The sequence below is a fragment of the Lathyrus oleraceus genome, chromosome 7, assembly GCF_024323335.1.
Source record: "Lathyrus oleraceus cultivar Zhongwan6 chromosome 7, CAAS_Psat_ZW6_1.0, whole genome shotgun sequence".
In the NCBI taxonomy this organism is placed as follows: Eukaryota; Viridiplantae; Streptophyta; class Magnoliopsida; order Fabales; family Fabaceae; genus Lathyrus; species Lathyrus oleraceus.
In genome coordinates, this window is record NC_066585.1 from 247,907,970 (window position 1) to 247,935,513 (window position 27,544).

Consider the following 27,544-nt stretch of genomic DNA (forward strand, 5'->3'; position numbering starts at 1 on the left):
TAGACCTGATATTGCCTATGCAGTTGGTGTGTGTGCTAGATACCAAGCAGAACCCAAAGTGAGTCACTTAAATAAAGTCAAGAGTATTCTCAAGTATATTAATGGGACTTGTGATTATGGTATGCTCTACTCTCATGGCTCTGAGCCTATCTTATCTAGGTATTGTGATGTTGATTGGGCTGGGAGTGCTGATGAATGAAAAAGCACATCATGAGGATGTTTCTTCTTGGGAAACAATCTCATATCCTGGTTCAGCAAGAAACAGAACTGTGTATCATTATCCACTGCAGAAGCTGAGTACATAGCAGCTGGAAGCAGTTGTTCCCAACTGGTATGGATGAAACAGATGCTGACTGAGTACAATGTCACTCAGAATGTCATGACACTGTTTTGTGACAATCTCAGTGCCATCAACATTTCAAATAATCCTATCCAACACAGCAGGACCAAACATATTGACATTAGACATCACTTCATAAGAGATCTGGTAGAAGACAAAGTGATTACCTTGGAACATGTGGCAACTGAACTACAACTTGCTGACATATTTACAAAGGCTTTGGATGCTACTCAGTTTGAAAATTTAAGGGGCAAGTTGGGAATATGTCTTTCTGAGGAATTATAGCAACTAAGGATGTTAGGAATTTAATGTTTAATATTTCAAATTATTAAACAATTGAAAGTGTGCTTTGATTGGTCAACAGATAATAGTTATTTCACTTGCAACAAGCGTTACTTCTTCCACTCTTTCAATTTCCATTCACGCAAGCATCCTCTCAGAGAAATTTTTCATTTCGTCTCTAAGATACTCATCATGTCTCAACAATCCAACTCTTCCCCTTCAAAGAACATGCCTTGTTCTCCTAGCGCTGAACCAAGCAACCCTAACAGAGAAGATCCTGTTGCTGACTCTGTGAATACCCCACATGCAAGAAGACTTCAAGAAATTGTATCAGGATTCTCCTCATCCATCGTTCTTGAGGAACGAACCAAAGAAGGTTCCAGGTATGTTCACAATGTCATTGCCACTATAGTGACTAGAATATTGTCTGGAAATCATGAGGTCCCTGGGGTTTCCATTCCCTTAAACACTATTGAACCTGATAGTGTTGCTAATCAAGAAAATATTGAGTCTTTAGGAAAGAATATCTCTGATGATATGGAGCAAACTGATGCCCATAAGGAGTCAAATGTTGACAAACCCTTAGATAATGTGGCTGGTGAGGAAGTTTATGTCACTCATGATGTCAGTGACAACCCTAATTGTGAGGCTGAAACAATAGACCTGGAGGGATTTTCTGATAATGAGTTGTTGTCCTCTGTCCTCCCTAGCATAGCCAAAAGGGTTAGAACTAGGAGAGAAAAGAAAACTGTGGCTCAAAGGTCCCCCAGAAAGAAGATTGATGTTCCAACCTCTTCCAAGACAACGGTGGCAGTCGAGAGTTCCCTCAAGAGCAAAGTTCATGGTCCAACCAAATCTTGGAGCAAAGTGGTGCCCAAGAAAAAGAAGACCAAGTTTGTTGTTGTTGAGTCTGACTCAGATGTTCCTTGTAATGTCTCTGACATTCTGTCAAAGAAGAAGCCAACCACTAGCAAGCTTGTAGCTAGTGTCCCTGAGATACCAATTGACAACATATCTTTTCATTTTGCTTCAAGTGAAAACAGGTAGAAATATGTTTATCAGAAGAGGCTGGCTTTGGAAAGGGAATTAGCTCAGAATGTCCTAGACTGTAAGGATATTATGGATCTTATTCAAGAGGCTGGTTTAATGAAGACTGTGACTCAGTTTTCAAAGTGCTATGAGATGTTGGTAAAGGAATTTATTGTTAATTTGTCTGAAGAATGTGTTGATGGCAAGTCTAAGGAATTTAGGAAAGTGTATGTGAGAGGCAAGTGTGTAATTTTCTCTCCCTCAGTGATCAACAAGTATTTGGGAAGGCCTGATGAAGCTCAACCTGAGCTTGAGGTGACTGACAACAAAATCTGTCAAGTCATCACTGCTAACCAGGTAAGGAAGTGGCCTCTCAAAGGAAAATTGGTGGCAAGTAAACTGAGTGTCAAGTATGCAATGCTGCACAAGATTGGAGTTGCTAACTGGGTGCCCACCAATCATAAATCTACAGTTGTTGTAATGCTTGGAAAGCTTATATATGTTGTTGGAACCAAAGCCAAATTTGACTATGGCTCCTATATTTTTGATCAAACTTTGAAGCATGCAGGAAGCTTCAGTGTGAAGGGTCCTATAGCCTTTCCTTCTCTCATCTGTGGTATTGTTTTGAATCAGTTTCCATACATCTTAACTGAGAATGATTCTGTGAAGAAAAGAGATAGCCCTATTGTCGCATCCTGCGAAAAATCAACCGGCGAGGCTCAAAGAAAAACACACACAGAGCCGCCACTGCGCGTTATTTATCCCAAAATAGGGAAAGGAAACGCTCAGAGAAACCTGGAAAGGAAATGGTCTCGCGACCAAAGAGAAAGGGTAAGGGAGTCGGTTACGCAAGGGGAAGGTATTAGCACCCCTCACGTCCGTCGTACTCGACGGGATCCACGTTCTAAAATAAAGAAAAGGTTGCTAAACATCACACACACACACAGGGAACGCAGGTGGGGGTTAAGAGGAACGAGCTCGATAAGGTATCGCACCTTATGCCTACATATCTTGTCTGGAACAAGAATCAGAGCCACTGTAGTTCGGCTTACGCACGCCAAACAACACAAAACATACAAACAAGCAAGGGTGGCAAACATGGAGCCCGACAACCACTGGATGGAATTACGTCAGCATCCGAACCAAAACACGCACAAAATGGCAAACGTGGAGCCCGACAGCCACTTACTGGACTTACGTCGGCATCCGAGCCAAAACACAATCAGATAACAAGCAAACACACACAAAAAGAAAAAGGTTGCCCGGAGTGGTCTCGCACGATCACCTGCCTACATACCTCGTCTGGAACGAGGATCAGGGCGATGTAGTTCCCCTGAAAGGGAAAAAGATTCCTAACCAGAAACCAGGGGAAGACACGACACTAGGGAGACTACGACTCGAGCCTAGATGTTGTCATGCAAAGTCACCCTAAGTTCAGGTTTCTATCCTACTTGCATAAGCAAGCCCATCCTAACCAGGAAAGAAGCAAGCACACAAGCAAACAACATACAAGCATACATCAAATGAGAACAAGCATCTCAAACAGGCATGTCAATCAGATATCCACAGAGCACCCACTATAGCCAAACAAGGGGGCTCAATCAACAGGTTTGACTGCCTCAGCAAGTCGTCTGTACGGGCTGGGTTTGCTCTTAACCTTGCCATTACGAGGCTAAGGTGAAGCAGATGAAAGGATGAAGTGAGGATCAGACCTCACAGCTCTTATCCCTAACCAGGGAGAGCTTCTGACAAATGAGCATGGGTCCAGAATGGGGGAACCCTTCTATACTCAGAGACACTGACACAATGTGCACTGCACAGGATCTTGGGCTTGGATCTCAATGCTACAACCATGTAATGGGAGCAAGGAGAAGACTCAACTGAATAGTGGGGGATAGATTGCTTATCCCTACCTTCCACCAATTGCCTTGATTAAGGACTTTACCTGCTTAGGCACAAAATTAAACAATCACAATCATCGCCTCTTAAGGAGGACTTCAGACATTTATTTGCCCGGCCCGGTAACAGCCGGGTCTCCAGACTACATGAAGTTAGGAAGTTATACCTCAATGCAAGTTGCTTAAGCAAAGCAAAGCAAAAGTTCACAAGGAACTGAGCAACTAAAAGTACCTGGAAACAGTCAAACACAGTTAGTACTCAGACAGACAAACTAAACAGCAAGTATCAACCAATTAATCTATACAGATCAATGCACAACAAAGCAAGCTCAAAGCTCAATCCCAAACTTCACACCCTACAAAACAATGTTATGTTAGTGTACAAACATCAAACAACATCAATTGCATTTAACTTGATTCATTCTCCATGTGCATTATGCTTTTGATCCTGAAAAATCAAGCAAATATTAGCAACAAGACCACTAGGCTAAGCCTAGGGTCCAAAGGCAAGAAAAATTCCTAAACAGCAAAGTATTCACCAACCAAAGTCAAATTAATATCAAACAAGAGCAAACACCATTAGTCTCATGTTCATATCATTCATCATGTTCATGTTATGCACAAAACAAGGCAAATTAGTTCAAATGAAGCACCAAACATGCAAACAGAACTATTGCATTCAAATCCACATCAAAACAACTTCAAAAATTCTCAAATAAATTACACCTAAACAGGACCTAATCCAGGTATGGCACACCAAATTTCAGCTTAATTGGGCAAATAGAACCATGTCAATGAAAATCAACAAAAACAGACATAATTATAGGCTCCAAATCACAACATCAACACATACATCCACTTCAAAAATTCATAACTCAATGAAAACAAAAAAGAAATGGATGAGACCAAAACAGGGATGTCACACAATGTGTCTATTACAAGCATGCCAAATTTCATGATTATCCAATACCATATGAGCATTTCACATCAAAATTACAAACATGTACCACATGGACTTGCATATTTGACCAACAGAGATGAAAAATCACAATCAATTTGAAAATGCAATGTAAAATTCCACAAAAATTCATACAACATCTCAACATGTTAATGATTCACCATGCAAAATTTCATTTCATTCTAACAAGTATAGACTACTCAATTAAATCCAGCAAGTTGACATCAAGAGGTGTGACACAAATTGTCACACCTAAGTTCCAAAATTCATATCTCAATGGCCAGGTATCAAAAATTCATGAAATTTACATATAAATGAACATCAGCCAGTCAACAATCATCACAAAAATTGTCAAGAATTTATTTTACATTATGAGCATTTCATGAACCAAATGGTAAAATGTATCAAATGTGAACACATGTGAAATAAGCCTAGGTCAAACAATATTTTTGCCATGCACAACTTTGACCAATAGGTCAAACAAATTCTACACTCAACAACAAAGTCAACACAAAAATTTCCATATTTTTCTGAATTTTCTTCAATTTTCTATGAATTTTTTAAGGTGTTTATAATTTTTTAAGAATTAATCAAATTAAATGGAATTTACAATGGCAGTTTGGTAAATAAAGATGGCGGGAGCGGGAAACATGTAGTTTGAAAATTTAAATGGAAAAACGGATCAAACAAACTAACTTCATCGTTCTCAACCCAGACTTTTCCAGAATCCTCAAGAAATTGATGAACACAAAATCTTCACAGAAATTAGCATGCATATAACCAATCGAACCGTCTAAGAACACACAACACGAATATCATCTTAATTTCTCCTAAAAGTTCCTAAATCATGCGAATCGAAGAGGTTAGGGTTTTGGTTCATAATTTCAAATCCAGATTTCGCACGCTATAGTTCACTATTTCACAAACCAAGCACATCACCATACTCTACGCAGCATGCTCTTTCAAACGCATATGAACATTAAGCATTTCATGAGATTCGAAAACTTGACATACCTGGAATGGCAGTGATGTATTGATGCTCCTCGCGTGCTTTTCTCCACAAACAGATGTAGAACAATCCTCCAGATGCTAAATCCAATGCTTAGGTTTGATGGAATAGGCTTCTAATGCTCAAAATTCGAATTCACCATTGATGGAGTCATCTTGTACAGTCGAGAATCAGTGCTTGATTGATGATGAGAAGCCAAAACAGCTCGAGCATGTGATGATTGGAGACCAATGCAAAAAGAATTTCCAAGATTAGGCAAGAATTGAGGAAGGTTGAAGGATTTGAGGGTTTTGTGTTCTTGAGGATTTTTGAGAGAATGAAGAGTTTTCAGATCTGTTTTGGGGAATTGTGATTTTCTGTTATGCTTAGAATGAGATTAGGATTATATACTCAAGCTTAATTACCACTTAATCCATCTAATTAGCCAAATGCATTTGATTAGTGAAATGGTTATTTTTAAGCAAGGGGCAAAAGTGTACTTTCACATACAAGCCAATGCCAGCTCATGGACAGCTCACACACTCTCTAAATGACATGTGTGAGCTGTAGCAACTTGTCTCACTCTCATTGGATGCACCATTCTCATTTTCACCTTGTGATTGCACTTTATCCATTTTTGCACTTTCATTTTTCAAGCCAAATCTCAAATTACAAGCCTTTGCCATGAAATGATGATTCCAACAACTTTTAAATGCCATTCATGAGGTGTAGCAAAAATCCCCACTCAAAGATTCCAATTATTTCACAAGTTGGACAATTTTGCCCTTGGTCCATTTTAACTGTCCAGTTGAAAATTGACTTTTTGCATTGACCATTTTTGAGAAAATCCAATTATGCACCATGAAAGTACATGTCAAATGGAGTTTGTGCATATAAAGAACTTGCAATTTGGACAAACCATGTGGAAATTATGGCCTCCTGATTATGGGTCATTTTTGAAATTCACTGAGCCATGATTTCCCAACCATACATGGGATTTTCAAGTTCTTGGACATTTTGGAAAGGTGAGAACAAGATCTACAACTTTCATGTTGAACAAATTTTCATTTGAAGCTTCCTTGGACACGTGGCCTTGAGGTCCAAAACTTTCCATTTTTGGAAACTTCAATTACAAGTCACTTTCTATTTTTGGCAGTTTTTGTCCTGACTTGATTTTCTTCATTCTTAAGCTTTGAGATGTCATATAACACTTGTTCCAACATGAATGAGATGTGTCTAACTCACTTCCACCTCCAAATCCATCAGATCATGTACAGTTGACCACAGTTGACTTTTCATCTGATAAATGAATCTGGCAATGCATAGATCAATTTTAACCCCAATCTCCAACTGAAATGGCTCAAGGGTGAAACCCCAGCCTCAATTAGCACAATATAATCACAAAATGAACCCCATAACCAACATGAACCCCATCTCCTGATCCAGCCCTGATTGGCCCAATGCAATTGATTAGGGTTGACTAGTGGTCAAAACCCTAATCTCAAGGAATGAGCTTCAATCTTCTGATGACATCCAACCATGATGATGATGATATATCACTTCAATCAAGATGAAGACCAACATCCATTGAGAATCATAAAACCCTAATTCACAGCCCAATCCTCAGATGGCCATGATCAGTCAATAAACCCTAGGCTTGCACTTAGACTTCCTTATCTTCTGATCAAGACTTGGGAGAATGGCTTGCACAATGTAACCACATGATATGAAATATGCAATGCCTAATGACCTACAAATGTTATGCAATAGATGTTAAGCTAGTCCCAAGAGAGGAGGGCAAATTTTGAGGTGTTACAGCTGCCCCTATTCAATCCACTGTGAACCTGTCGATACGAAATAGCCTCGGCTTTCGGATGATCAGGATGAAGAGTGATTGAATACCCAGAACAGACGAACAATTTGCACTCTGATGGGATATAATTAACAGCGCCTGTCAGCATCGGCGAAGAAACAATCTCTAAAGACGTCGACCTGGACACCAAAATAAATGGTAACGCAAGGATAACCATGGCCTGAACACCACACATCCGTCGGGGATTATTATTCTTTCTTCTTCTTTCTTTCCCTTTTTTTTTTTTTTTTTTTTTTTTTTTTGAACCCCGAAAATTTTCCTTCTTCTTGGTCTGAAAACCACTTCGGTCTGATTACCGGAACATCGGCCTGATTGCCACTTCGGTCTGAATACCGCCTCGGTCTGAACACCGGAAAATTGGTCCGAACACCACTTCGGCCTGAACACCGGAAAATTGGCCTGAATACCATAAGTGCGTCGACCTGAACGTCGGAAACTTCTTCGATCTGAGAATCGGAAACTGGCCTGAACGCCATATCGGTCTGAATACCGGAAAACTGGCCTGAATACCATAAGTGCGTCGACCTGAACGTCGGAAACTTCTTCGATCTGAGAATCGGAAACTGGCCTGAACGCCATAAGTGCGTCGACCTGAACATCGGAAACTTCTTCGATCTGAGAATCGGAAACTGGCCTGAACGCCACGTCGGTCTGAATACCGGAAACTTCTTCGATCTGAGAATCGGAAACTGGCCTGAACGCCACGTCGGTCTGAATACCGGAAACTTCTGGATTATCATTCCCATCTTCGCTTGACGGAAACTTTGACGCAACATCACCTCTCAAACGGTAACCACAGCTTGAGACTAGCCTATGCCTGCAATGATGCATGATTGATTTTTTTCTGCGTAATGTTCCATAAACATGGAAATGCTACGCAATTATTATTTTCCTATGCAATATGCCATGTTATTTTTACATGATGAATGCATAAAAAGAAATATCCCCCTCAAGGGACTCTTCTGGGGAATACGAGACACTCCACTGAGGACATCGTCATCGCTCGGACTTCCACCATGCTGGGGAATCACTGCTGCTGGGAAAAGGCAACCCTTGTTGGGGAAGAACCTCCTTTGCACCCAATCCACTCGAGAAACCGCTGGGGATAAACACCACCAACGCTCTGTGGGGATACTCCAATCTTGACTTACTGGGGATATCAATCCTGACTCCGCTCCAGGAAAACCCTCACAGATACCTGCTGACTTTACTGGGGAAGTGCTCACAAAGAACTCCGCTGGGGAACAGCAACCTCCAGGACTGACGACTGGGGAAGCATTCGATCTGAAACCCGCTGGGGATAACCATCCCGACCCTGCTAGGGAAGCGAATGCCACTCCGCTGGGGACAACCCATGCTATCCATAGGTAGAATCAACTCAGCTGGGGGTGCAAGAATCCGTCTGCTGCGGAAACTCGTCCAATCCACTGGCAGGATGAACACTGCTGAAGATATATTTCATTGAAACCCGCTCCACTCGGGGACAACCATCCTGACTCGGCTGGAGAAGTCCACAGACGTTGGATCTGCTGGGGAGCTAGTCCTATGACTCTGCTTGGGGACTTAGCTGAAAAATGAGAAAAGTCGGTACAACACCCGTCGACTCATCGAACCACGGTATCTACCGCCAATATTCATATCAGCTCTCCACTTTTGAGAATTCCCAGACTCGTCTGGACCTTTTCTGCTCCATCATCTTATATTCCAAGTCGCTCCGCGCTCGACGAGAACGTACTCCTGGGATTATACAGAAATTTCAATTTTCCGACTTTGAAGAGTCTTCTTGATTAATTTCAAAGGTCGTCGGACGTCTCGACGTCTCTCCGTCGTCCCTCCATCCTCATTCGTTTCTGGTCAGACTCTGCGGGGAATTTCTACAGACTTTCCAATCTTCCGACTTTGAAGAGTCTTCTTGATTAATTCCAAAGGTCGTCGTACGTCTCAACGTCACTTCGTCGATTTTCATTCATTCGTCCCTGAGCGAACTCTCTAGGGATCTGTCACAAAGCTTCCACATCACAACCTGCAAGTGAGTAACGAATACCTAACAATACCTGCAAAACAGACCGTCAGATAAAACCGTGCCCCAGGCGTGTCAAGATTTCAACACTTGGGTCACTCAACCTTCCAAATAAGATTTCAAGTTTTCAATCTTATAAACATGCATTGGAAGGGACCAGTATGTCTTAAACTGCAACATTCTTTATCAAAAATATCTGGATGTTTTTGTAATCAAAGCGGTAATGAAAAACAAAAACAAAATAATTTGACTGAACATGCATTTATTGATTGGAAAAGTGTGGCTCAAATTGAACAATACAAAGGAAGCAATTCCTGAAAAGAGGTAATTGCGCACAAAAGGAAAAAATCTATCCTAATGGCAATGTGAAACTCGTGATCTCATCGAGTTCCAACTCGGTTACACCCCATATGTCCTCAGACTCTCCGTTCTTTCTGCCTTCTGAACAAGACGCTTCTGATCGATCCCTGTCGGGTATTATCCATGATGCTTTAACCAAAGCGCAAACGATCATGCGGGACGCAGTTGTTCGTTTCAATCCCTCTTTTGCCTGGACCGCCCTTTCGGGTTTTCAGTCCACCGGGATACCCTTTTTTGCCCAAGTCGCCTTTTCAGGTTTTTGACTTGCCGGGTGTACATTTTTCATTTTTATCCCTAATTTTTGCCCGAACCTTTTCTTTCTGTTTTTGGTTCGCCGGGATGCCCATTTTTGCCTGAACTATTTTGTTCTTTTCGTCCAGGGGGTCTCTTTACACGAAGTATTTTTTAACTGCGTCCGCATTCATAGGGGATGGAAAATCTTCGCCATCCACGGTCGTTAACAACAAGGCTCCGCCAGAGAAAACCTTCTTGACCACGAATGGACCTTCATAATTCGGTGTCCATTTGCCCCTTCGATCGTTTTGAGGAGGAAGGATCCTTTTCAGCACCATATCACCTACGTGATACACCCGAGGTCGCACCCTCTTGTCAAAAGCACGCTTCATCCTCTGCTGATATAACTGCCCATGACAGATGGCTGCTAACCTCTTTTCCTCTATCAGGCTCAACTCTTCATACCGGGTCCTTACCCATTCGGCCTCTTGCAATTTCACGTCCATCAGGACTCTCAAAGAGGGAATCTGAACCTCAACAGGTAATACAGCCTCCATCCCATATACCAATGAGAATGGAGTTGCCCCAGTAGATGTGCGTACCGACGTTCTGTACCCATGCAATGCAAACGGCAACATCTCATGCCAATCCTTGTAGGTTACCACCATTTTCTGCACAATCTTCTTTATATTCTTGTTGGCTGCCTCAACCGCCCCATTCATCTTCGGACGATAGGGAGAAGAATTGTGATGCTCAATCTTGAATTCCCGGCACAACTCTGCCATCATCTTATTATTCAAATTAGAACCATTATCAGTAATGATTCTCTCGGGAACCCCATATCTGCAAATGATGTCTCTCTTGATAAATCTGGCAACGACCTGCTTCGTCACATTCGCATAAGAGGCTGCTTCAACCCACTTGGTGAAGTAATCAATAGCCACTAATATAAATCTGTGCCCATTCGAAGTTGTAGGCTCTATCTTTCCAATCATATCAATGCCCCACATAGCAAACGGCCATGGAGACGACATCAAACTCAACGGATTTGGAGGCACGTGCACCTTATCAGCATAAATCTGGCATTTATGACACTTCCGCACGAAATTAAAACATTGGGCCTCCATTGTCATCCAATAATAACCCGCTCTCAGCAGCTTCTTTACCATTGCATTCCCACTGGCATGGGTACCAAACGATCCCTCATGAACCTCTTTCATCAATTGGCTTGCTTCTGCATCATCCACACATCTGAGCAAGACCCAATCAAAATTCCTCTTATACAAAACCCCATCCTTATTCAGATAGAACACCATGGCTAACCTCCGTAGAGTCTTTCGGTCCTTCTTCGACGCCCCCTCAGGATACTCTTGAGTCTCAAGATAGCGCTTGATATCGTAATACCACGGCTTCTCATCATCAGGCGCTGTATCAACAGCAAACACGTAAGCCGGCCTATCCAGACGTCCAACTTCCACACTGGGGAACTGATTCCACCTCTGCACCTTAATCAAGGCAGCCAGAGTAGCCAAAGCATCTGCCAAAGGATTCTCCTCTCTGGGCACATGATGCAACTTCACCTTGGTGAAAAACGTCAACAATCTCCTCGTATAATCTCGATACGGAACCAAATGAGACTGATGCGTATACCATTTCCCGTTAACCTGATTTATCACCAGAGCTGAATCTCCATATATGACAAGGTTCTTGATTCTCAAATCAATCGCCTCTTCAATCCCCAATATGCAAGCTTCATATTCAGCTACGTTGTTGGTACACTCAAATGTTAGCCGGGCAGCAAAAGGAATGTGAGATCCTTTCGGCGTAACCAAAACAACACCAACACCGCTTCCATTCACGTTAACGGCCCCATCAAACATCAGAATCCATTCGGATTCAGGGTCAGGCCCCTCCTCCGGGATCGGTTCCTCGCAATCTTTCGATTTGAGAAACATGATGTCCTCATCAGGGAATTCAAACTTCATCGGTTGATAATCATCAATGGGTTGCTGGGCGAGGTAATCAGACAATACACTCCCCTTTATCGCCTTCTGAGAGGTATACTGTATATCATACTCAGTCAAAATCATTTGCCACCTCGCAACCCGTCCGGTCAACGCTGGCTTCTCGAAAATGTACTTGATCGGATCCATCTTGGAAATCAATAAAGTGGTATGAACCAGCATATACTGTCTCAGTCGGCGAGCAGCCCAGACCAAAGCACAGCAAGTTTTCTCGAGCAGTGAATATCTTGTTTCACAGTCGGTAAACTTTTTGCTAGGTAGTATATGGCATGCTCTTTTCGACCAGACTCGTCATGCTGCCCCAATACACACCCCATAGACCCCTCGAGGACTGTCAGGTACAGAATCAACGGTCTTCCCTCTACAGGAGGCATCAGAATCGGAGGCTCCTGCAAATACTCTTTGATCTTTTCAAATGCCGCTTGGCAATCATCATTCCACCTGACCGTTTGATCTTTTCTCAACAATTTGAAAATCGGTTCACACGTGGCTGTTAGATGAGATATGAACCATGAAATGTAGTTCAATCTACCTAAGAAACCACGAACCTCCTTCTCTGTTCTCGGTTCAGGCATTTCTTTTATCGCTTTTACCTTTGCAGGATCGACCTCGATTCCTTTCTCACTCACAATGAACCCCAGCAATTTACCGGACCGCACTCCGAACGTGCACTTGTTCGGATTCAACCTCAGTCTGAACTGTCTCAACCGGTCGAACAACTTAGCCAAATCTACCAAATGCCCCTCTTCTGTTTGGGACTTTGCTATCATGTCATCAACATAGCATTCGATTTCATGATGAATCATATCATGAAACAAAGTCACCATGGCCCTCTGATAAGTAGCACCGGCATTCTTGAGACCAAATGGCATCACCTTATAACAAAAGGTACCCCACGGTGTAATGAACGTTGTTTTCTCCATATCCTGTGGCGACATTTTGATTTGATTATAGCCAGAAAAGCCATCCATGAAGGAAAACACCGAGAATTGAGCTGTATTATCTACCAACACATCAATGTGAGGTAATGGAAAATCATCTTTCGGACTAGCTCTATTCAGATCCCGGTAGTCCACACACATTCTCACTTTCCCATCTTTCTTCGGGACTGGCACAATGTTCGCAACCCATGGCGGATAATTAGTGACAGCAAGGAAACCAGCATCCCACTGCTTCTGCACTTCCTCTTTAATCTTCATTGCCATATCAGGTCGAGTTCTGCGCAACTTCTGCTTCACTGGAGGACAATCTGTTCTCAACGGTAGCTTGTGCACAACAATATCGGTATCCAACCCTGGCATATCTTGATAAGACCAGGCAAAGATGTCGACAGACTCTTTCAACAATGCCACCATTCTGTTCTTGACACTTTCCTCCAAAGCAGCCCCGATTTTCACTTCTTTCTTCATCTCGTCGGTACCCAAGTTCACGACCTCAATCTGTTCCTCGTGCGGCTGAATCACCTTCTCCTCTTGTTTTAACAACCTGGCTAATTCCCCTGGCAGTTCACAATCTTCTTCGTCTTCTTCCTCAGCAAGATAGATCGGATTGTCGAAATCATACAAGGGTGTAACAGGATTGTTATCAATAAGATCCGGAGAGGAATCGCATCTGCATGAATGTTGATTCATGCATTGCTTTAGAACCGGTGTGAGAAAACAAAAAAGAAAAATGAAAACATTGCCATTTTTATTTTGTTTTTATTTTAAACTGCAAAAATAAATGAAAAACAGAGAACACCGCTTTTAACTGAAAAACATCCTTTTATTAATGATGCAAAATTCTTGCAAATTTAAACATGAGGTGGCCCTTACAATGGACCATTACGTGTCGGGCAACACGTATGGCTTTCATGCAAATAAGAATGAAAACAAGAAAAATATTACTCTTCAAGGAGAGTGACCCGGATGATTTCTTCGGCCTTCAAGTTCTGGATTCCCATCCCTGGTGTGCACGGCTTTATCCACTGGTCAATGTCGCAGCCGCTATCAGCATCTTCACCCATCATGCAGACATGATCCGGATCCAGCATTCCGGCGCTCGTGAAGGTTACCGACGTACGACGTCCTCTTCCTCGCCCTGAGCCTCGGCCAGGTTGATACCCAACCCCAAATCTGTCTTTCTTTTCCGGGATCTCCATCATTCTGCCCCAACCAGGAGCCTCTCCACTCTTGACCACCTCCGCAGCCTGCTTGTATGAAGCGATGGACGGTTTCTCCTCTTCCTTCGCGAACAGAGCATTCTCCACCTTGACGGTTTCGAATGCCTGGCTAGGTGTCTCCCAGATCTCCCCATCCATCTCAACGTACTTGAACGAAGACAGGTGGCTGACAAAAATGTCCTCCTCTCCGTAGACTGTGACAACCTGACCTCCCCAGACATACTTCAGCTTCTGGTGCAAAGTCGAAGTAACTGCTCCCGCAGCATGAATCCATGGGCGACCCAACAGGCAACTGTACGCCGGCTGAATATCCATGACATAAAATGTCGACTTAAACACTTCAGGTCCAATCTTCACTGGCAGCTCAACCTCCCCGAACACGGCCCTTTTAGACCCATCAAAAGCCCGCACAATCAGATCTGTCGGGGTCAAAATCAGCCCATCACAGTTCAGCTTCGCCAAGGCCTTCTTCGGCAACACATTTAATGAGGAGCCGGTATCAACCAGCACATGCGAAAGCACGGCTCCTTTGCACTCCATTGCAATGTGTAAAGCCCGGTTATGGTTCCTTCCATCTACGGTCAAATCCATATCAGTAAAGCCCAACCCATGGCTAGCATGCACGTTGGATACGACCGTCTCCAATTGGTTGATTGTGATCTCCTGAGGCACATAGGCTTTCTTCAGAATTTTCAATAAAGCCTCCCTATGACCCTCAGAACTCAACAGCAGTGAAAGAATCGAGATCTTAGAAGGAGTTTGCTGCAAATGCTCGACCAGTTTATACTCAGACTTCTTGATTATTCTGAGGAATTCTTCAGCCTCGTCATCAAATTTGTTATCCGACCCCGCAGGCGCCGGTGTCACCACAGGAGTAGCTCTATCTTCAACCACAACCTTCCCCTTTGCCCTGGCTAAAGCCTCGGCCTTTTCTTTTTTATCTTTTTCTTCCTCCCCCCTCCTCAGAGTATCGGGAGCAAACAGCCTACCGCTGTGAGTGAAACCGCTGGGACCGGCATTATCCACCTTTAGCACGGCGGTTTCACTAGCAGATTGCTCTTCAACCCTCTCCCCATTACAGTACACTTCCCCACCATAATGCCATGGTACGGCATCATCTTTGTCATAGGGAATCGGCCCAGGTACCGTGATGGTAACTGGAGCCTCTTCAGTAAGGTTTGACAAATCAACCGGATCATAGTAAATAGTTATGGTGGAGACCTCCTCCTTCTCTTCACCAGCCCTTTCAATCAAGATATCACCATTGTCCATCAGACTCTGGACATGCTTCCTCAGAAGCTCACAACCGTTCACAGAATCCGCGCACTCAGCACACGCGTAACCGCAACCCGGATAAACCCCATTCCTCAACAACTGCCTCTTGACCTCAGTCAAAGGCGTCCTCAGCTGACCAACATCAAACAGCCCAACTCGACTTTCCGCAGAAATGGCATTCACCCCCCTCTGACCATGCGTTGGCATGGGATTGGCATTGACATTGGGGGATGGAGCAAAATTAATTGCTTTTGAATCCACTAAATCTTGAACTGTGTGCTTAAAAGCTTTACAGTTCTCAATATTATGCCCGGGCGCACCCGAGTGGAATTCACACTTAGCATTCTCGTCATAGTTGGCTGGCCTTTGATCAGGTCTCAAAGGTGCCAGAGTTCTAGTCTGCACCAGGCCCAAATCTTGCAGCTTCTTAAACAAGAAAGCATAGCTCACCGGAGGCCTATCAAACTGACGATCCTGCGCTCTGCCCCATATCTGATAACCAGCCCTTTGCTGCCTCTGCTGAAAGGGTTGTTGTCTCTGTTGCTGTTGCTGCTGTTGTTGTTGCGGTTGTGCTGACTGAGGCTCAGCAGGAATTGTTACCGCAGCAGTGTGCTGGAAGTAACGGTCCCTACTGGGTCCACGTTGTGTATAAACAGCACTTGTGTCTCCTTCCTTTTTCCTCTGGCCACCATTATTACCGAATGGCTTCTTTGAACCAGAAGAAGAAGAAGATGCATTACCCTGGATCTTACCCAGCTTTAACCAGCTTTCAATTCTTTCCCCTGCCACCACAATGTCAGAGAAATTGGTGACAGGACACCCCACCATCCTTTCCGCAAACGGCCCCTGCAGGGTCCCCATAAACAAGTCAGACATTTCACGATCAACAAGAGGAGGTTGAACTCTCGCAGCCAGTTCTCTCCACCGCTGGGCATACTCCTTGAATCCTTCATTATTTTTCTGAGACATACCCTGCAGCTGGGTACGACTCGGAGCCATGTCAGCGTTGAACTGGTACTGCTTGAAGAAAGCATCCCCAAGATCCTGCCAGCTCTTTATATCGGACAATTTCAGCTTAGTATACCATTCCAGGGAGCCTCCGGACAGGCTGTCCTGGAAGAAGTACATCCACAATTTCTGGTCCATCGTGTACGCAGAGATCTTGCGGACAAAAGCTTGTAAATGCGTCTCTGGACAAGAGCTCCCATTATATCTGTCAAAAGTGGGCGCTTTAAACTTTTGTGGGATCACAATCCCCTCGACAAGCCCCATGTTTGACATATTCACCACTCCAGGAGTGGCATAACTTTCCAACATCTTAATTTTCTCAGCCAGCAGCTGAATCTCCTTGTTCTGAGGTGGAGCATTGTAAGGCACAAACGGCTCGTTTTGCATTGAGAACTGGTCAGCCTCTCTGTCTTCCTCCTGATCTTCGTCGAACCCATAAAACGGCGGCACAAAATTGTCTTTCATATTCTGCCCCGGTTGGCCACCAGCGCCACCAGCATTATTCACAAGGCCCACGGTCGTCCTCTTTCCACCGTCTCGAGACCCTTGCCCCTGGTTGGAGACTTCATCCAGGTTAACCCCACTGTTTGCTGCAGAAGCCCGCTCGAGCTTTTCAACCTTGTCTGCTAACGCTTTCTGACCAACTGCGAAACCTTGCATTATGTTGATCAGCTCGTTCATTTTATCTTTTAGCTCAAGCATATCTACGCTGGGAAGTTCCATGAGTCTGGGAGTATTTCTTCTGGTATAATATCTGTGAGGGCGTGTTGAGTGCAAAGGTACTGTTCTTCGAGCGCGAGCAATGATTCCTGTCACAAACAAGCACGTTAGTAACAAATACCTGCAAAATAAAACACAGTTATTATGATTAATGCATGGATGCAATGTCTATCCATATGAAGGACACTTTGTCTCTCGATCCTGGCATCATTGAGACAGATAATAATCTGGCATCAATATTCTGATATTCAGCATCTGATTTTATCGTGCAGATCGGAGATATGTGATTCAGCATGATACCCCCAACCATGTGTGTGCTTGTGTGAGTGCATACGGTAAAGCAAATAGAGCTCGAAGATCAAATACTGAATGAAAAGAACCATCACATAACCAAAAGCGCACAAACAGTGCCATAGTCATACATCAAGTCAAATAAAGTCAAATACAATCCTCCAGAAAAGGAAAGAAATACAAGCAAGTGAATTCCGTCAACAAGCCTGACGGTAATCCAATATAAATGAAAGATCTAACTGGATGAGGGTCCCACAGATGGCCCTATCTCATCTTCCATCCTTGCGAACTCTGCGGCGAACCTGAGCTCGGTGTTCTCCTGCTGCAGTCTCCCAACTTCCTTCTGATGAATCTTCATCTGCCTGAAGTAGTGGTCTCTCTCTGCCATGTAGTGATCTCTCTCAGTGGTGATCTTCAGCTTCTCTGACTCCTTAACCTTCAGCTTGGTCTCCCACTCAGCAACAATCCTCAGATTCTCTGACTCTTTAACCCTCAGTTTTGCCTCCCATTCAGCAATAAGAACCTGGACTCTGTCATCCCTCTGACCTTTCACCAAGATTTGCCTTCTCTTCTCATCTTCAATAACTTTCGAAGCTCTAGCCAATCTCTCCTTGGTGATGTCATGCTCCCGGTTGGACGATGCTAAGGCCTGGCTAATCTTCCCATAATAGGCCGTATCCATCTCAAAGCGCTTGGCTTCCAAGGCATGTCGCTTGTCTTGATCTTCCATCTTTTCCTTGAGTTCCTGATTAACCCTCTGAACCCGAGCGACACTCATCTCCAATTCTGTCTTCTCTGCAAGTAGCTGATCTCTCTCCCGCTTCATCTCCAAAAACTCATTCATACTAACAGTAGAAGGCGTCTCCTCAATCAACGGATACCAAGGATCGATCATCGGAAATGGTAGACAAGTAAGCTCCACTCTCTTGCTGAGCCAGTCATCGAACGGAGGAAAAGATCTGTTATTAGCTTTACCCCAAGAAGCCTTACCTTTCCTTTGAGTACTGCGCCATGCCTCAGCTATCTGCTTCACCCTGGCCTGATTACCCTCAACTGGGAAGTACACAGATTCCTGAACCTCACTCTTGTACGGTGGAAGCTCCATAGCAAATCCCATCTGCCTCTTAAGAAGTGTCGGGTTATAATTAATGCAACCCTGAACCCCTATCAGCGGCACATTGGGAAAACCCCTGCAACTGCAAATGAAATCCTGTCCAACCCCACTACCGTGAGTCCAATCTATGTCCTTAGCCCTCAAACCCATCAGTTTGGTCGCCCAATTAACATTCTGGCCCAGAAGGACAAAAGCACCCTTAGACGGCAAATAACCCATAAACCACTTGAATAGTAACTGTGCACAGCATCGAATCAATCCCCCACGCCTCTTCTCATTCCGGTTATGAACCGAATAATAGACATCTCCAATCAAGGTGGGAATAGGATTTCCTCGAGCAAACAAGCGAATGGCATTAATATCCACAAAGTTCTTCTGGTTGGGAAACAGAATGATCCCATAAATGCCCGCAGCAATCAAAGCACAGACAGCTCTCCAGTTACCCAACTCTGCCTGCTCCTTAGCCTTAGCCTCCAGGAAACTGAGATGAAAACCAGGCAACTTCCCCTTCTCTTTCAGATTACCCTTCACTACCTCTGGACTCAGATAGAAAGCACGGGAAATCCCACCAATATCAGGTCCTTCCTTAGTAGCATAGAAAGGAACCTGATCCCTGATTTGGATACCCAAAATATCAGCATAGTCCTCCATCATAGGCCCTAGCACGTAATCTGGGAAGACAAAACACCTCAGCTCGGGATCATAGAACTGAAGAAGAGTATGAATGGCGCTCCTGTCTCTGTCCATGAGCCTGAAAACCACCTTCAGAATACCCCCATACATCTCACGAAACAACCCCACATGGTCGGGCGCAATCAAAGCTATCATATCCTTCAGCCCACTGATATCTGGATCAAAGAAACTGTAGGCCACATCATCCTTCAAACCGGGTCTTCTCATGTCTGGGCAGAAAATCTCTCAACCAGGATCTCGATCAAAAGGGTCCCTGCATATGGGTAAACATGTGTTAGATGTAATTAATGCAAGACGTAATGATGATGATGAATGAATGCAATGCGTTGCCATCCTCCAAGCCATCTGATCCTCTGCACTGAAACTGGTCTCTGAACTGATCATAACCATCTGAGGAACACACAATCACACATCTGATCCACGGGTTCCGAAATAAACGGAAGACAGATACATCATCATCATCATCATCATCAGTCTCTGAGCAGACCCATCACACAATCTCTGAATCGGCCCGGGGAATCCTGAAATAAACGGATCCCTACTGATAAATAACTCGGCCCGGGGAATCCTGAAATAAACGGATCCCCACTGATAAATACCACGGACAGCACTCCGGCGTCACCGCAATAAATGGCCATAAATCCGACTGATAAATATGACTCTGATCCACGGAACAATTAGTCACCATCTGAGTCACCAACAGAACATGCATCTGTAAGAATCACCCTCCCCTCACAGGTAAATTCTAAACAGGTCACCCTAAGGTGGATAATAGTCTCGACAATCGGGCAGAGATACTCAATGGGTTTGCCCTTTCGGGTGTGCCATTGTAGCTCTCCTGAGATCGTCTAAACCAAAGATCCGGGAAATGGTCGGTCACCAGAGTCAACAACTCAAAAGAGATAACCCAACCAAAGTGGAAAACCCCACTGGAAGAGCACTTCTCAGATGAACCTCGTCCGGCTTGTGGTATGTCACATCGCAACATCATGCCCAACCGACATGTGAGCGACGCGAGACCACGCTAATCCTAGGTGTATACTCGGGCCTGGGTTTTAGCCCCACTCAGAACACCCACCCCAAACAGAGGAAACGCCTGCACGGAGGACAGCAACATGATAGTATGATGCATGCAGACATTTATGCAAATATATACAGGTTAGAATAATAAATGCAATAAATCAAGCAACACAAGCAACCTAAACTAATCCTAGAACGCTAGGAAAGACTCGCTTAGGGACGATGGACCAGCACAGGTCTACATCTAGTTCCCCAGCAGAGTCGCCAGCTGTCGCATCCTGCGAAAAATCAACCGGCGAGGCTCAAAGAAAAACACACACAGAGCCGCCACTGCGCGTTATTTATCCCAAAATAGGGAAAGGAAACGCTCAGAGAAACCTGGAAAGGAAATGGTCTCGCGACCAAAGAGAAAGGGTAAGGGAGTCGGTTACGCAAGGGGAAGGTATTAGCACCCCTCACGTCCGTCGTACTCGACGGGATCCACGTTCTAAAATAAAGAAAAGGTTGCTAAACATCACACACACACACAGGGAACGCAGGTGGGGGTTAAGAGGAACGAGCTCGATAAGGTATCGCACCTTATGCCTACATATCTTGTCTGGAACAAGAATCAGAGCCACTGTAGTTCGGCTTACGCACGCCAAACAACACAAAACATACAAACAAGCAAGGGTGGCAAACATGGAGCCCGACAACCACTGGATGGAATTACGTCAGCATCCGAACCAAAACACACACAAAACGGCAAACGTGGAGCCCGACAGCCACTTACTGGACTTACGTCGGCATCCGAGCCAAAACACAATCAGATAACAAGCAAACACACACAAAAAGAAAAAGGTTGCCCGGAGTGGTCTCGCACGATCACCTGCCTACATACCTCGTCTGGAACGAGGATCAGGGCGATGTAGTTCCCCTGAAAGGGAAAAAGATTCCTAACCAGAAACCAGGGGAAGACACGACACTAGGGAGACTACGACTCGAGCCTAGATGTTGTCATGCAAAGTCACCCTAAGTTCAGGTTTCTATCCTACTTGCATAAGCAAGCCCATCCTAACCAGGAAAGAAGCAAGCACACAAGCAAACAACATACAAGCATACATCAAATGAGAACAAGCATCTCAAACAGGCATGTCAATCAGATATCCACAGAGCACCCACTATAGCCAAACAAGGGGGCTCAATCAACAGGTTTGACTGCCTCAGCAAGTCGTCTGTACGGGCTGGGTTTGCTCTTAACCTTGCCATTACGAGGCTAAGGTGAAGCAGATGAAAGGATGAAGTGAGGATCAGACCTCACAGCTCTTATCCCTAACCAGGGAGAGCTTCTGACAAATGAGCATGGGTCCAGAATGGGGGAACCCTTCTATACTCAGAGACACTGACACAATGTGCACTGCACTGGATCTTGGGCTTGGATCTCAATGCTACAACCATGTAATGGGAGCAAGGAGAAGACTCAACTGAATAGTGGGGGATAGATTGCTTATCCCTACCTTCCACCAATTGCCTTGATTAAGGACTTTACCTGCTTAGGCACAAAATTAAACAATCACAATCATCGCCTCTTAAGGAGGACTTCAGACATTTATTTGCCCGGCCCGGTAACAGCCGGGTCTCCAGACTACATGAAGTTAGGAAGTTATACCTCAATGCAAGTTGCTTAAGCAAAGCAAAGCAAAAGTTCACAAGGAACTGAGCAACTAAAAGTACCTGGAAACAGTCAAACACAGTTAGTACTCAGACAGACAAACTAAACAGCAAGTATCAACCAATTAATCTATACAGATCAATGCACAACAAAGCAAGCTCAAAGCTCAATCCCAAACTTCACACCCTACAAAACAATGTTATGTTAGTGTACAAACATCAAACAACATCAATTGCATTTAACTTGATTCATTCTCCATGTGCATTATGCTTTTGATCCTGAAAAATCAAGCAAATATTAGCAACAAGACCACTAGGCTAAGCCTAGGGTCCAAAGGCAAGAAAAATTCCTAAACAGCAAAGTATTCACCAACCAAAGTCAAATTAATATCAAACAAGAGCAAACACCATTAGTCTCATGTTCATATCATTCATCATGTTCATGTTATGCACAAAACAAGGCAAATTAGTTCAAATGAAGCACCAAACATGCAAACAGAACTATTGCATTCAAATCCACATCAAAACAACTTCAAAAATTCTCAAATAAATTACACCTAAACAGGACCTAATCCAGGTATGGCACACCAAATTTCAGCTTAATTGGGCAAATAGAACCATGTCAATGAAAATCAACAAAAACAGACATAATTATAGGCTCCAAATCACAACATCAACACATACATCCACTTCAAAAATTCATAACTCAATGAAAACAAAAAAGAAATGGATGAGACCAAAACAGGGATGTCACACAATGTGTCTATTACAAGCATGCCAAATTTCATGATTATCCAATACCATATGAGCATTTCACATCAAAATTACAAACATGTACCACATGGACTTGCATATTTGACCAACAGAGATGAAAAATCACAATCAATTTGAAAATGCAATGTAAAATTCCACAAAAATTCATACAACATCTCAACATGTTAATGATTCACCATGCAAAATTTCATTTCATTCTAACAAGTATAGACTACTCAATTAAATCCAGCAAGTTGACATCAAGAGGTGTGACACAAATTGTCACACCTAAGTTCCAAAATTCATATCTCAATGGCCAGGTATCAAAAATTCATGAAATTTACATATAAATGAACATCAGCCAGTCAACAATCATCACAAAAATTGTCAAGAATTTATTTTACATTATGAGCATTTCATGAACCAAATGGTAAAATGTATCAAATGTGAACACATGTGAAATAAGCCTAGGTCAAACAATATTTTTGCCATGCACAACTTTGACCAATAGGTCAAACAAATTCTACACTCAACAACAAAGTCAACACAAAAATTTCCATATTTTTCTGAATTTTCTTCAATTTTCTATGAATTTTTTAAGGTGTTTATAATTTTTTAAGAATTAATCAAATTAAATGGAATTTACAATGGCAGTTTGGTAAATAAAGATGGCGGGAGCGGGAAACATGTAGTTTGAAAATTTAAATGGAAAAACGGATCAAACAAACTAACTTCATCGTTCTCAACCCAGACTTTTCCAGAATCCTCAAGAAATTGATGAACACAAAATCTTCACAGAAATTAGCATGCATATAACCAATCGAACCGTCTAAGAACACACAACACGAATATCATCTTAATTTCTCCTAAAAGTTCCTAAATCATGCGAATCGAAGAGGTTAGGGTTTTGGTTCATAATTTCAAATCCAGATTTCGCACGCTATAGTTCACTATTTCACAAACCAAGCACATCACCATACTCTACGCAGCATGCTCTTTCAAACGCATATGAACATTAAGCATTTCATGAGATTCGAAAACTTGACATACCTGGAATGGCAGTGATGTATTGATGCTCCTCGCGTGCTTTTCTCCACAAACAGATGTAGAACAATCCTCCAGATGCTAAATCCAATGCTTAGGTTTGATGGAATAGGCTTCTAATGCTCAAAATTCGAATTCACCATTGATGGAGTCATCTTGTACAGTCGAGAATCAGTGCTTGATTGATGATGAGAAGCCAAAACAGCTCGAGCATGTGATGATTGGAGACCAATGCAAAAAGAATTTCCAAGATTAGGCAAGAATTGAGGAAGGTTGAAGGATTTGAGGGTTTTGTGTTCTTGAGGATTTTTGAGAGAATGAAGAGTTTTCAGATCTGTTTTGGGGAATTGTGATTTTCTGTTATGCTTAGAATGAGATTAGGATTATATACTCAAGCTTAATTACCACTTAATCCATCTAATTAGCCAAATGCATTTGATTAGTGAAATGGTTATTTTTAAGCAAGGGGCAAAAGTGTACTTTCAGATACAAGCCAATGCCAGCTCATGGACAGCTCACACACTCTCTAAATGACATGTGTGAGCTGTAGCAACTTGTCTCACTCTCATTGGATGCACCATTCTCATTTTCACCTTGTGATTGCACTTTATCCATTTTTGCACTTTCATTTTTCAAGCCAAATCTCAAATTACAAGCCTTTGCCATGAAATGATGATTCCAACAACTTTTAAATGCCATTCATGAGGTGTAGCAAAAATCCCCACTCAAAGATTCCAATTATTTCACAAGTTGGACAATTTTGCCCTTGGTCCATTTTAACTGTCCAGTTGAAAATTGACTTTTTGCATTGACCATTTTTGAGAAAATCCAATTATGCACCATGAAAGTACATGTCAAATGGAGTTTGTGCATATAAAGAACTTGCAATTTGGACAAACCATGTGGAAATTATGGCCTCCTGATTATGGGTCATTTTTGAAATTCACTGAGCCATAATTTCCCAACCATACATGGGATTTTCAAGTTCTTGGACATTTTGGAAAGGTGAGAACAAGATCTACAACTTTCATGTTGAACAAATTTTCATTTGAAGCTTCCTTGGACACGTGGCCTTGAGGTCCAAAACTTTCCATTTTTGGAAACTTCAATTACAAGTCACTTTCTATTTTTGGCAGTTTTTGTCCTGACTTGATTTTCTTCATTCTTAAGCTTTGAGATGTCATATAACACTTGTTCCAACATGAATGAGATGTGTCTAACTCACTTCCACCTCCAAATCCATCAGATCATGTACAGTTGACCACAGTTGACTTTTCATCTGATAAATGAATCTGGCAATGCATAGATCAATTTTAACCCCAATCTCCAACTGAAATGGCTCAAGGGTGAAACCCCAGCCTCAATTAGCACAATATAATCACAAAATGAACCCCATAACCAACATGAACCCCATCTCCTGATCCAGCCCTGATTGGCCCAATGCAATTGATTAGGGTTGACCAGTGGTCAAAACCCTAATCTCAAGGAATGAGCTTCAATCTTCTGATGACATCCAACCATGATGATGATGATATATCACTTCAATCAAGATGAAGACCAACATCCATTGAGAATCATAAAACCCTAATTCACAGCCCAATCCTCAGATGGCCATGATCAGTCAATAAACCCTAGGCTTGCACTTAGACTTCCTTATCTTCTGATCAAGACTTGGGAGAATGGCTTGCACAATGTAACCACATGATATGCAATATGCAATGCCTAATGACCTACAAATGTTATGCAATAGATGTTAAGCTAGTCCCAAGAGAGGAGGGCAAATTTTGAGGTGTTACACCTATGTCTTTCAATCATAAGTTGTTCCTAGGTACCCATGTCCCTGACATTGTCATGACATCAGGTGAGACATCACGTGTAAGCAATCAGCCAGGTAAAGCTGCTATCATTGCAATGCTCAAAGAAACCTGTAGGGAATTAGAGGCAAGGAAACTGAACTTGGAAAAATTGATTAGCTCTTTGGAGACGACTGAAGGTGATGTGCTAGCTGATGGTGGAGAATTTGGTGAAGCTGCTGTTGTTGCAGAAGAAGCTGAAAGACAAGGTGAAGAGGGAGAAGCAGATGCCAGTCCTGATGATGGCACAGATGATGATGCTGAATCTGAGTCAAATGACTAGAACATTTCTTGTGTTTCTGATAATTGCTTGTTTTTTTTTTGGTCTGTAATATTAAGTGTTGCTTTGGCAACATTTTTGACAAAAAGGGGGAGTAAAACTTGTACCCCAGGACAACAGATTTCTTTGAAGTTGAAGGTCCTCTAAACAAGAGGTTATGTTGCTGTTTGACAAAAACCCTAGACGGTGATAAAAGTTGTAATCATCTCATACTCGCTCTCCTCAATCTCTCTGATCCGGCAAGGTATAACATTTCTTTTTGTTCTTTGATATAATAAAATACTATAATTTGTATCTATCGAGCAAAGCTAAACCTTAATCATATTGAAAATTGTTTTGTTGTGAAAAAATTACAGTATTTTAAGGGGATTGTTTTTTCCACCCTTAGGGATGCTCTCACACCATAGTGAAAATTCAAAACCACCCCTAGTGTACAAAGATGCACTTTTACACACTTCTCAGTGCAAACTAATGAGGCACCCTATTTTCCAAAATTTAATCCTGAGAGGCATCTCCATAAAAAAAACTTACTTTAAAATTTAATCAAAAGGAATCATGTATTTAGACCTACTTGTTTTTATTGTAACTAGATTAGGACCCGCGCATCACGCGGGTGGTAAAGAAGATCGTGCGGATAGTAAATAGAAGTTGTTGAAATAAAATAAAACTTTACTTATGGTAGGTATTATTTATTATAAAAGTTCTAATATAGATAATGTAGATCTTTTTGATTGGCTGCATGTTATATTAAAACACATATTGTACTTAGATGTCTTGACTGATGTCATGCCATGCTTAAGTAGTATGTTGCAGGATTAGCTAATACAGGATTTACTGGATGTCAAACTGAATGTTATGACATTCATTCATGACAGCATTTTCTGGATGTCAAACTGAATGTTATGACATTCATCCCTGACAGCAGATGCTAAAGTATAGGCTAATTTTTCTATTATGTTTCAGTATTTATCTCAGGCTGATTTTCAGGAAACTAACAGTTGTGCTAAAATTAAGAGACCTAGCATATAGCCTATTTGTTAGCACCCTAATGTGTGGAAATTAGGTTAACTTGCTTAACCCTAGTTTTATGAAATTCAAGTTCAAGGCCCAAGTACTGAATTATAAAAGGATGGCAATCCTACTTTCAGCAACTCAGCGATTTGAAGCGTGAAGAATTCAATATATCATTATATATCATTGTTGTACTTTCATTGTGTCTTGAATTAGGTTTTACTTGTGAGCCAAGCAATTATCACCTAGATGATTGCATTGGACTAGGGTGTTTATTGAGTTGTAATTGTTGTGTCACTCTAAGCTTTTAAGCGTGAGTGTTGTGTTTCTTGATTAAAGTTTTTAAGCACAATCAAGAGGTGTTTGAAGTATATCTTCACCACTGACTTTAAAATTCTTAATGGTTGTAATCACTGCTGTGATTGAGGGGGAGTGAGTAGGTACTCGGGTCTTAGTTTAGATTGAAATTGCATTGGGTAGGTCTTAAGTGATAGGATTAAACTGGTGGTTTAAGTCCTGAATTAATACCTCTTATAGTGGATTTCCTCCCTGGCTTGGTAGCCCCCAGAGTAGGTGTGTTTGTCACCGAACTGAGTAAACAATTCTCTGTGTCATTTATTGCTTTTTACATTTACTTTCTGCATACATTACCTGTCTGCGCAGAA

The 27,544-nt window shown here is 42.6% G+C and overlaps 1 protein-coding gene across 1 annotated transcript; it reads left to right on the top strand.

Annotated features, from left to right (window-relative positions):
* The first annotated feature begins 814 nt into the window (after positions 1 to 814).
* Positions 815 to 25,871, top strand: LOC127103247 (uncharacterized). Its single transcript, XM_051040511.1, has 4 exons — positions 815 to 1,492; positions 1,685 to 1,966; positions 2,009 to 2,267; positions 25,597 to 25,871. Exons 1-4 carry the CDS (start codon positions 815 to 817, stop codon positions 25,869 to 25,871), a joined length of 1,494 nt encoding a protein of 497 aa, XP_050896468.1.
* Positions 25,872 to 27,544: the final 1,673 nt, after the last annotated feature.